Genomic DNA, 13,113 nt, shown 5'->3' on the forward strand with positions numbered 1-13,113 from the left:
TTGCCAGGCAGAGGAAACAGATTCTAATGTGTCTGGAAGTTGCAAGGCAGAGTACACAGAGGAAAGAGCCACAAAGAAAGGTGTCCCAGAAATCTGCACAGCTGTGCCCTTGAAGTTACTGGCCAAATCCAAAACTGCACACAGACAGAGCAAGATTCCACAAGACTCAACGCAGAACATTGAGAGTGAAAAGAAATTTCATAGGTAGTACAGTGCTGGAAAGACATTAGATTTCTGAACCAGACAGAGTAGAGAGACATTGGTGAAAACCCTAGGCATTCAGTTGAGACCCAGAAAGGCTATTCTTTGAGCATGAGGACTAGAAGAAAAGCCAAAATAGGCCCACCCTAACAAAGTCTAATTCCAAGCCTCAGCAAAACTAAAGTGATTCATCAGTAGGTTAATTGTCTGTCAGAACAAAACACACAACACTCTCTAGAGAATTACATAATATAACCCAGAGTCCCTGTATCATAGCATTCATAATGTCCATCAAAGATTAAAAAAAAAAAAAGATCTGTTAAAAAGCAGGAAAATAACAGCTTTAATAAAAAAAAATTCAGTAGAAGCAGACCCATAGAAGCCATATGTTGGAATAATTATAAATAATTGTATAAATAGTTTAAGACTTTGTGAAAAAATATAAACAAATTGGCAGAGAGGAGAAATCCAGCAAAGAAATGGAAATTTCAAAAAAATACTTGAAATTATAGAACAGAGGAATATAATACCTGAAATGCTTAAAAATCCCTGGACAAACCAGGGGTTAAAGGTCAGTGAAACTGAAGATACAATCAATATAAATTATCTAAACTGAAGTAGAGGAGGAAAAAAAGATTTTTAAAAAACAGAGCCTCAACAAGTTGTGGAACAAAGTCAAGAGGTCTAATATACATGTAATTGGATCTCCAGAAAAGAGAAAATAGGTTAAAAAAATTTTAGAAAATATAATGCCTAAAATTTTTCCAAAATTAATGAAAGATATCAATCTTCAAATCCAAAAAGTCCTGAAAATTCCCAGCAGAATATAAACAAAGAAACTCACATGTAAGCACATCGCAGTCAAATTGCTGAAAACCAAAGATAATGAGAAAATCTTAAAGTCTGCCAAATAGAAAAGACAGAGGGAACAACAATAAAAATGATTGATTTCTCACTGGAAACAATGGATACCAGAAGAAAATAGAATGACATTTTTTAAGGGCTGAAAGAAAAAAACACTTCTCGTTTTCTTAGCTGGCCTTCCCAGACTCACCAGTTTAGATTGTGTCCCTCCTACATGCTCCTGTAGAATACTGTACTCCCCTATCACAGCACTTGCTTAATTATTGATCTCATATCATGATTATAATCTCAATAAAGATACAGACTACTTCACCATGTTTAATACTGTGACCTTAACTTTTAGCATAGTAAGTTCATATTAAGTGCTCAATTACCATTCTCTAAGTGAATAAAAAATGCTATATTAAATGTATAAAATCAGGGCCTGCAAAAATGAAATATCAAATAGGCTAAAATTATTTAGGAACATTCTATGTAGACTTTATATAAGCTAAATCTAAAAGGCAAAATGTAATCTACTTAGTAAATAGTTCTTATGGTTAATTAATGCTTATGTGATTTTCAGTGACCATGAAGATATCTACTTAGGACCTTACAAAAAGCGACAACCTGGATTAAGAATATATTCAAGGTAAGTTATCCTATGAATATAGTATAAATTAAAGGCTAAGTTATTTCACATGAATGACTTAGATATAACTTCTTTAGAGCTATTCTACTTAAAAAGACATAGACAACTTAGGAAAATTCTTCAGTGATGTAGTTTTCAAAATTAAAACCGTCATTAACAATATTTAGTCATATGATATAGAATTGTAATAACAAGGTTGGAAAGGTACAGAGAGACAAGGAAATAAATTGTAAGATAGCCTTACGGCAATAACTTGGAGTTGCTGGCCACATCAGTTCAACTAGCCTAGATCTGAGGCCCCTGCTGTCAGTGTAAATTCCAATGCTCTTAAAACATAACAGATACTCAGTACTAGAGATCTCAGTTGCACAGAGAGCATCCGCTGTTTGATGTGCAATAAATGACAGTGTAGGTTCATGGGAGTGCAGCATCCTGTATGGAATTCCTTCTCTCCTCAAGGGGTATCTCAGGAATCCTGATTGGAATCCTACACAGAGCTGTTCGCTGAAGATGCCCATCCACTGGACATTGGTTGGGATTTGGAGCTCTTTAAATTTTCTGTGAGAAATTTTCTTGCTCTGAAACAGCTCGTAACAGAAGATTTGGCTTTTCCTAGCCACACAGAGGCATGTATGGGCCCTTTGGCACACTGTTCCAGAAGTCACCGTCTTGCACCCTTTGGTTTCTGTCAGCTTGTGAATATCAGTCTTTCGTCCATCCAAAGCTGACATGGAAAACAGCTGCACATGATGACTTCGTCCCGAGATCACTGCAACCATCTGGCCATGGAGGATAAGCTCAATCTGGTGAATCTTCTTCATGTAGCCAATGCGAATAATTTCTACACAAGTAAGCATATTTGTAAGTTATTTTAAAATTCAAAATAACTTCTGTTTACTTATTTCTATTGTTCTCCAAATTTTACTCATAAGCAATTAAGACATTCTTCCCAATAAAAATGCTCTGATAAATCTTCTTAGTGTCATTAACTTGAGTAATTTCTCTACAAATAAAACAGCAAATCACCTTCAAATAGCAATGTTTTCTTATTTTTTTATTTTCTTCATTGATGTATATTTGACATATAGCATTATATTAGTTTCAGGTGTACAACATAATGATTCAATATTTGTGTGTATTGAGAAATGGTCACCACAATAAATCTAGTTAACATCCAACATTGTAGATAATTACAATTTTTTCTTGTAATAAAAATTTTTAAGATCTACTCTCTAAGCAACTTTCAAATACACAATATAGTATTATTAACTATGATCATGTTGCTGTACATGACATACCAAGGACTTATTTATTTTATGATTGGAAGTTTATACCTTTAAAACCCCTTCACCCATCTTGCCTGTTACCCCCACCTCTGGCAACCACAGATTGTTTTCTGTATCTATGAACGTGTTTGTTTAGATTCCACATACAAGTGAGATCATATGGTATTTGTCTTTCTGTCTGACTTCTTTCACTTAGAATAACAACCTTGAGGTCCATTCATGTTGTCGTAAATGGGAAGATTTCTTTCTTTTTTATGGCTGAATGATATATATATATATATATATAATATATGATATATATACATACATACATATATGTATGTATGTATATATATCTCACATCTTTATCCATCCATCCATTGGTAGACACTTAGGTTGTTTCCATATCTTGACTATTACAAATAATGCTGCAAGGAACATGGAGGTGTGATATCTTTTCAAGTTAGTATTTTTGTTTTATTTGAATAAATATCCAGAAGTGGAATTGCTGGATCATATGGTAGCTCTATTTTTAATTTTTGAGGAACTTCAATACTGTTTTCCATATGGCCGCAACAATATACATTCTCATCAACAGTGAACAAGGGTTCTCTTTTCTCCACATCCTCACCAACACTTATTATTTCTTGGCTTTTTAATAATAGCTGTTCTAACAGGTATGAGGTGATATCTTATTGTGGCTTTGATTTGCATTCCCTTAGTGATCTTGAGCACCTTTAATGTATCTGTTGGCCATCTGTATGTCTTCTTTGGGAAAATGTCTAGTCAGATCCTCTGTCCATCTTTTAATCAGATTGCTTAGGTTTTTTGCTATTGAGTTTTATGAGTTTTTATATATTTTGGATATTAACCCCTTATCAGCTATGATTTGCAAATATTTTTTCCCATTTGTTAAGTTGCCTTTTCCTTTTGTTGATGATTTCCTTTGCTGTGCAGAAGAATGTTTTCCTATTTCAAAATTCTTTCCAATTATTACTCCAATGGGTTTAAATCAGGTTCTAATAAAATCACAGACATAAACTCAAAGGGTAGGTTTGAGAAGGACCAAAAAGGGATAGGAAGAGGATAAGAGATCAAAAATTATATAGGTTAAAAAAAAAGGTAATTATTCCATAGATAACATAATTACCTTAAACATAATATTAGCAAAGCACTAAACTCAGTCCTGAGATTCCACACAGCAAGGCGAACACCCTCAATGTCTGAAAAGTGGAAATATACTGCTTTTTCTTTCTTTCTTTTTTTTTTTTTTTTGGCCTTGCCGAGCAGTTTGCAGGTTCTAGATCCGACCAGAGATCAAACCCAGGGCCCCGGCAATGAAAGTGCCGTGTCCTAACCAATGGACCACCAGGGAACTCCCAATATACTGCTTCTTTAGGGAAAAAAACTGTCCTTTTTTTTCTGGCACTAAATTGATTCCTTTATTACACAAATATTTGTTGATTGATTACTATGTGCCAGGCACTGTTTAAGTGCATAGGATACAGTGCTGAACAAAAAGAGACAAGTCCCTGCTCTTATGCTGGCATCTGGTGGACCTTTCATGGGTCTCCTCACCAGGACTGATTCACCCACACAGCATGGGAAGCCTTCAATGGAGAATAGCTAATGCCCTTCAAATGCAGGTTCTCCTTTAACTAACTTATCATTAGAGTGCAAGACATTCAAGAGAACATCTATATTACAATGACTCCCCTTCTTTCACCTACTCCCTCATTTCTCCCTCAAACAACCATTAGAGCCAAACAAAAACAAACAAAACAAAAACAGAAACAGAGAACTCTGCTTATCTGGGAAGTATTCACTTTATGTTGTTACTCTTTGTGGTGTCAATGTACTAGTGGGGGAGGGGGATTCAAGCAGAAGTGTTTCCTTTCATGAACCAACTTGAAGATGGTAAACTAAGTTCTTACAGCGCACTTATTAGATAAAATCACTTGTGAAGATATTTGGACACACTACTATATATAAAATAGATAACCAAGAAGGATCTACTGTATAGCACAGGGAGCTCTACTCAATCTTCTGTAATAACCTATATGGGTAAAGAATCTGAAAAAGAATGAATACATGTATATGTATAACTGAATCACTTTGCTGTACACCTGAAACTAACACAACATTGCAAATCAACTATACTTCAATAAAAAAAAATTTTTTTAAGATATTTGGGCTCTGGAAGATTATGGATCTCTGAAAGTAGAAAAGTCATCATTTGACTTGAAAACACATCGAACCAGATGTGGAAAATTTCTGTTACAGAAAAGAAGAGAACAACCTGATATTATTGTTATTAGAGTTTAAAGTTATTCCAGAACAGTAAATACTCTCCTTACCATCTATGGTAACGTGGACAACAAATCACCCTTCTTCATTTCCCAGAGCGATTCTTTTGTGATCTATATTTGACACATAAATTAAAATATCAAGTATTTTGGGGGGTAAACATTAAGTGAAGCTAATAAGATAAACTGGACAAGTTTATCAATGTTGAAAAAGTTTCTAAGTCAAATTAAATATATATTTAACAATACTACAGTGAAAAGAAACATAAGAATAAATAATTGGCACTATGATTTTTCTTTCACATTACAGAAATAAGCATAATAAAACATTACTTTTCTCAACAGAAAGATCATTTTGCAAAGTAATCTTTATGAATACTTGGAGAAAGTATAATATTCAAGTATGATAAACTGTCAAATTTGCTATAAATAAGTGATGTTTCATGAATGAAAAAATTTTATAAAATAATTTGGTGACCTTGGCATGGGGAGGTATGTCACAACATAGTGAGAACTAAAAAAGTGCAAAGATAGCACATTAAGTGAAAGCTTTAAATACAAAGCACAGACTTTACATATATAAGCTCATTTAATCCTCTCCATAACTGAAAAACTGGAATTATCTGCATTTAACACATGAACTTTAGTAACTAGCTCCGTGACCCCCAGGAGGAAATAGTTAAGTGGCTCTACTGTCACCAGTATCTAATGCAGAAGAAATGCTGTTTAAGAAATGCAAGTTTTCTTGTCTATTGATAAAACTTTCAGGATTGATCTTAGCAATTCATTCATTGATTCACTTGATTTTCACTTATTTATTGAGTATTGGGCATTGGGATTTGAAAGACAGTCTCTGCCCTTAAGGTAGGTAGTTCACAGTTACACACAGGGTCACACTTCTTATGTGTTTGGGGCCAGATGTGTTTGGGAACTCATAATTTTTCAGACTTGAAAAGGTAGATTGAAAAGATTTGAAAGGTAGATTAAAGAAACACCCTTCTAGGCAGGGCCTGGGGAGCCATCGCCTAATCAAATATATTTTTGCAGAGAATCTGATGAGTAGCTGTGGGATAGAAGTGGAAAGACAACCCTCCACCCCCAGGTAAGCCTCATTCACTCAGGTTTTGCTGACAAATGAATTGTGGATAAAGTTAAGGTTTTCAGATTTCAACATTGGGGCTGTGGTGAAGGGTAGGAACCTAGTGGGATAAATGTTGTAAATCCATACCTATGATTGCAGCTGTCTGGGTGGTTTTGATCAGGGGTAGATTGCTGTCATAAACCTCTTTCAGAACATAGACTGAGCGGTCTCTGGAATGACTTTTTCTCAATATTTTGTGCAATTCACTCAGCACACCCACCCACTCACTCTTCTCATTCTCGCTATCTGCTAAGATTGGGATTGAATATCTATTACTAGGTGCTGAGAGCTGGGAAGCTGTGACCTAGAATGATTTAAGGAATATCTAGGTTATAAGAAAGCAAACATGCCAGACTGTCTAGCATTTTTCATAAAACTCACCATTGTTAAACGACACTTGTAATAACATTACCCTCTTCCTAATAGTGAAATAGATGACAGTGAGTATCAGAAGCAGGCCAAAAGCAAAGTGTCAGAATCACTTCTATTTTGATCCTCATAAAACCACCGGTGTTCTCTGACCACCTAAAATCTTGTACTTCATCAAATGAAAATAGCTACCATTTATTGAATGCTGACTGTACCAGGAACTGCTCTAAGAAATTGACATGTGTTAATTGATTGAATCCTCACAGAAACCTCAGTGGGTAGTTACTGGTATTCTCTCCATTTTATCAGTGAGAGGACAGGAACACAGCAGGGTAGAATGCAGGCAGTCTGATGCCAGAACCTCCACTCTGAGTCTATTTCTTTAATTCTAGCACACAGCTTTGCATCTTTAGATTATCTCTGAAACGGCAATGTGTTTTGCAATGGCAATCATCATAATCAATTGTAATATTACAGAATGTTCAGGAGTTTTTTGTTGTTAAGTTAGAAATATTCAAAAACACTTATGTTTTCCTGGTTGGCTACATGCCTATAACTTACATTATACTAGTAAATGGCAAATCAGATTTAAATGTTAAGATATATAATTAAGCTAGTAGAACTCTAAATTTATATATAAAACTTTCTTTTGTGAGCATGAAGTTAGCAGCACTGACATCATAAATTCCCACTGTAAGTCAATTCCAAATGGCCAGGTCTTTGTAGTCTCTTGGTGGTTGGGTACAGTCTAAACAGATGTCTATCTTTGCACTAAGGAACTAAGAATACTCCTGTCTGGCCTGTGTTAAACCAAGATTCCTAGGTTGACTCTAACCACATGGGTCTCGAGGGGATAACCGTCCTTTGCTTTCTCTGTCACTTTATTTAATCCATTCCAGAATCACTTTTATTTTTTACATGAATTTTAAAGAGCAGAGTGTCTATTTTTTAGAGTTTGTAAAACAACATCTTTCCCCAATTTTTCCATTTTGTACTCTTGGTTTGAATCTGAATTATGACTTCAAAATGTTGCCTCAGAGGAGACTTATTTTACAAAGTACCTCTAGTTTTAGAAGTTGCATATTCATGCTACTGCAGGTCCATGAATCGACGACCTTCCTCTATGTCTGATCCGGAAGTATATGGTCTCTCTTCCTCCATTACTGTTTTTTCCTTCTTCTTTCACACCCCCCACCCCAGTACCATTCTGCTTTGTAAGCTTCCCCTGTTCTCAGCTATGAATTATATCTGTCCTGTTACCTTAGTGTGGAATGGACACCCTCAGGAATATTTGTATTTTAAGTCTCAGATTTAACTGTAGAATGAAAGATGTGACACCTGCAAAAAGCTATTTATAGTATTTTTCAATAAGAATAAAGGGCTAGATTTCTTGTGGCAAGTGGGAGAGGGAGGGAAACTATCTCACATCACTTCTAAAATCTCAACCTCCAGGTACCTTCAGTAACTCAAGGAGCCCTGACCCCTAGGAACAGGCGAAAAAGGGATGAAACAAAACATACAAGGGATCCAATGGCAGTATGCACACTTACCTTAAACATACGAGGCATTTCCTTTCTCCTTGCAGGAATAAAATCAGAGGGCCAGACTGAACTAACAGAAAGTGCTCCGTGCCTGAAGGAAAAGCAAGACACTGGGAGTGAGTAGAATCACCTGAAAGTGAATAATACAAGACACAACCATAATCCTCAATTTTAATTTCCCTGATTTTTAACATTCTTTTTTGTGGTAACTGACAGTGGTCAAAGTACTGTATCAGCAGTACCTGGCCTGTCGCATATTATCAGAAAACGCAAGTTAACTCTGAGCTGTCCCTGATTCACCGTTCACAGGGAAATAGGAAGGAGCACCTGTCTGACTCCAAAGCCATGGTCCCTAGAATATGGGCCATGTGCCCTCAGATCAGCTCATCTGTATATTTTTAAAATGTTACCAAGAGAGACTTGACATATAATAAACTGCACGTTTTTAAAGTGAACAATTAGGTAAGTTTTGATTTATGTGTACACCTGTGAGACAATCACCACACTGTAGATAATGAACATGACCATCACCCCCAAAAGTTTCTTTGTACAGCTTTGCAACCCCTACCCCGCCTCCTTAGCACTCCTCCCTCCTCCTCCACTGATCTGCTTCCTGCCACTCTAGATTAATTTGCATTTTCTAACATTTTATAGAAATGAAATATACAATATGTGGTCTTTTTGTCTGGCTTTTTCTCAGCATAACAATTTTGTGATGCATTCTTGTTGCCACATGGATGAATACTTCATTTCTATTTATTGTTGAGTAATATTTCATTGTATGGATATGCCACAACATATCCGTTCACCCATTAATGGGCATTCAGTTTGTTTCAAGTTTGGGACTCTTTTAAATAAAGCTGCTATGAATGTTCATGCTATGCTTTCTCTTGTAGAAATACCTAGGAGGAGAATGACTAGATCATATATTAGGTGTGTGTTTAGCTTTTTATGAAACTGCCAAACTCTTTTTAACAGTGGTTATATGATTTACAAAGCAATATATGAGAGATCTAGGTCCTCCACATCCTCCCAATACTTGAAATAATCTTTTTAATTTTAGTCTTTCTTATGACGTGAAGTGGTACCTCATGGCTATTTTATTTGAATTTACCTAATAATTAATGTTGTTGAGCATGTAAGTATCTGTTATGTGCTTATTTGACATATGTATCTTCTCTATTGAAGTATCTTTTCAAATCCCTTGCCCATTTTTTAAAAATTGGGCTATTTTCTTATTATTGGGGTGGCCAAAAGGTGCCTTCGGTTTTTAAATAAAAATAAAAGACACATTTTCACCAAGAACTTTATTGTACATTGTATTCACCCTTTTTTTCCTTCTGCCATTTTTCAGGCAACTCCATAATTCCATCTTCCCAAAACTTTTTATCTTTTTGAACAAAGAACTGTTCCAGGTGCCTTTTACAGTCTTCCAGGGAATTGAATTTTTTTCCATTAAGAGAATTTTGTAAAGACCGAAATAAATGGAAATCCGAAGGTGCAATGTGTGATGAATACGGAGGATGAATCAGAACTTCCCAGCTAAGCTGTAACAGTTTCTGCCTGCTCATCAAAGAAACATGCTGTCTTGCGTTATCCTGATAGAGGATTATGTGTTTTCTGTTGAATAATTCTGGACGCTTTTCATTGAGTGCTGCTTTCAGTTGGTCTAACTGGGAGCAGCACTTGGAATTAATCGTTTGGTTTTCCGAAGGAGCTGATAATAGAGGACTATCTTCCAATCCCACCATATACACAACATTACCTTCTTTGGATGAAGACCAACCTTTGGTGTGGTTTGGTGGTGGTTCATTTCACTTGCCCCATGATCTCTTCCATTCCACATTGTTGTACAGTATCCACTTTTCATTGCCCGTCACAATTTGTTGTAAAAGTGGAACTTTTTCATTACGTTTAAGTAGAGAATCGCACACGGAAATATGGTCAAGAAGGTTTTTTCCACTTAACTTATGTGGAACCCAAACATCAAAGATATTAACATAACCTAGCTGGTGCAAATGATTTTCAACACTTGATTTGGATATTTTGAGTATGTCGGCTATCTCCCACATAATCATAACGTTGATTGTTCTCATTTTATGTCTCGATTTGATTGCTATGAACTTCATCTTGTCTACACGACCGTGGAGCATCATCCAGCAAGAAATCTCCAGCACGAAACTTCGCAAACTACTTTTGACATGTTTGATCTGTCACAGAACCATCTCCATACACTGCACAAATCTTTTTTGCATTTCAGTTGTGTTTTTACCTTTCTGGAAAAATAAAGCATAATAGGCCGAGAATGTTGCTTTTTTCCTTCCATCTTCAATATTAAAATGGCTACACAAAAATTCACCAATTTTGATGTTTTTTTTTAATGCACACTGATATGACAGCTGTCACATACAATCTAACAAAATTGTTTCAAATGAAGTCAAAGGCAACTTAGTGCTACTAGAGCCATCTTAGAGAAAAAAACAAATGAACCTTTTGGCCAACCCAATATGAAGTTTTAAGAATTTTTATATATTCTAGATATAAATCCTTTGTCAGATATTTGATTTGCCCCCAGTCTGCAGCTTTTATTACTTCTCTTGACAATGTATTTCAAGGAGCAGAAGTTTTGAATTTTGATGAAGTTCAATTTATCAATTTTTAAATTTTACCTGTTGTGCTTTGTGTTGTATCTAAGAACTATTTGCCTTATCCAAGATCAGAAAAGTTTTCTCCCATGTTTACTTCTAGGTGCTTTATAGTTTTAGGCTTTACATTTAGTTCTATGGTCTATTTTGAGTTAAATTTTGTATAAAGTATAAATCAAAGTTGATTTTTTTACACATAGATATCTAAAATTCCAATTTCATTTGTTGCTAGCTTTTGCAACTTGTTGAAAATATTGTATATATTAAAGTAACATAAAATTCAGAAACATAGTTACAAATGTTTTATATATGAAAGTATATTTTATGTGCATGTTAAAAGTATATATATAAATATATTTATATGTATATTAGAAATATTATATATATTTCTAGGTTTGTTTTTGTTTTTCAAAGTTGTTTTGGCTCTTCTAACTCTTTTGCATTTTCCTATGACTTTTAGAATCAGCTTGTCAATTTCTACAAAAAGAATTGAGAAGCCTACTAGGATTTTGATTAAGATTGTGTTAAAACTATCGATCAATTTTGAGAACAATCACATTTTTAAAATACTGAGTTCTGCAATGCATGACCACAGTCTCTCTCTATTTATTTAGATCTTTGTTAATTTCTTTCATCAATATTTTATAGTTGTCAGTGTACAAGTCTTGCACATCTTTTGTCAGATTTATTTCTAAGTATTTTTTTAATATTTATTTTATTTATTTTCCTTATTTATTTTTAAATTATTTTTGGCTACATCAGGTCTTAGTTGCAGCACATGGGATCGTCCTTGAGGCCTGTGGGATCTTTTTGTTACAGCACACGGTATCTTCCTTATGGTGCTTGGGCTTCTCTAGTTGCGGTGTGCGGGATTCTCTCTAGTTGTGGCATAAGGGCTCCAGAGCACATGGGCTCTGTAGTTTGCAGAAGGCAGGCTCTCTCATTGAGGTGCACAAGCTCAATAGTTGGGGCTCGCAGACTTAGTTGCCCCAGAACATGTGGGATCTTAGTTCCCCAACCAGAGATTGAACCCGTGTCCCCTGCATAGGAAGGCAGATTCTATACCACTGGACCACCAGGGAAGTCCCTATGTTTTGATGCTATGGCAAATGGCATTACTTATTTAATTTTGATTTCTGATTATTTGTTGCTAGTATAAAGAAATGCAATTTATTTTATATATTGATCAAGCATCCTGCAAACTTGCTAAATTCATTTATTAGTTCTAATAGCTTCTTTGTAGATTATATTGAATTTTCTCCATAGATATTCATTTTGTCTATGAATAATTTTGCTTCCTTCTTTCCAACATGGATGTATTTTATTTCTTTTTCTTCCCTGGCCTGGATTTCCAATACAATGTTAAATAAGTGTGTTGAGACCGAACATCTTTGTCTTATTCCTGATCTTAGGGAGAAAGCATTGAGTCTTTTGCCACTAATTATGTCAGCTGTGGGATTTTCATAGATGCCCTTTATCAGGATGAAGATGCTCCTTTCTAAGTGTTCATCAAGAATATATGATTTTGTCAAATGTGTTTACTGTATCTACTGACATGATCTTTTTCATTTGTTGATATGGTAAAATACATTGATTTTTCAATATAAACCAGCTATCCTGAGATACACTGCCCTTGCTCAAAATGCAATGTAATTTTTACATAATATTGGATTCGTTTTGCTAACATTTTGTAGTTTGCCTCACATGCATGTGCTGATCAGTAATCTGCTGAATACTCAAGCTAGATCCTCTGTAGATCCATGCAGAGCTAGTGCATGCTCTCAATCTCTCCCTCCCCCCCTCTCTCTCTCTCTCTCTCTCTCTCCCTCACTCTCTTCTCTCTAGTTCTGTACTTTGTCCTGTGAACTCTGGCTACCGGGTCTCTCTGGACTCTCAGCTTCATCTCTTCAGTTCAGGAAGTTCACCTGGGTCTGCCTGGGATTCCACTTTCTGTGTTATATACTGGAAACTCTCACAAGGCAGTAACCTGGGGCAAGTATAGAGCTCACCGCATTTATTTCCCTTCATTGTCTGATATCCAGAACCTTAAATCAGTTCTTTTGTTATTTCACGGGGAAGGTTAAATATAAATATGGCCCCTGTTACTCCATCTTGGTTGAAAGTAGAAGTCTGTTTGATTCAGCTCACTT

General features: G+C 35.4%; 1 protein-coding gene across 1 annotated transcript in view; it reads right to left on the bottom strand.

Annotated features, from left to right (window-relative positions):
- The window catches only part of LOC132491692 (serine/threonine-protein kinase MRCK alpha-like), a 41,329-nt gene that overhangs the window by 8,924 nt on the left and 19,292 nt on the right, over positions 1–13,113 (bottom strand). The window contains 4 exon segments of the mRNA XM_060100524.1: positions 1,941–2,537; positions 5,319–5,381; positions 6,496–6,712; positions 8,328–8,409. Coding sequence (XP_059956507.1) covers positions 1,941–2,537; positions 5,319–5,381; positions 6,496–6,712; positions 8,328–8,409 — 959 coding nt within the window.

This window comes from Mesoplodon densirostris, chromosome 6, assembly GCF_025265405.1.
Source record: "Mesoplodon densirostris isolate mMesDen1 chromosome 6, mMesDen1 primary haplotype, whole genome shotgun sequence".
Taxonomy (NCBI): domain Eukaryota; kingdom Metazoa; phylum Chordata; class Mammalia; order Artiodactyla; family Ziphiidae; genus Mesoplodon; species Mesoplodon densirostris.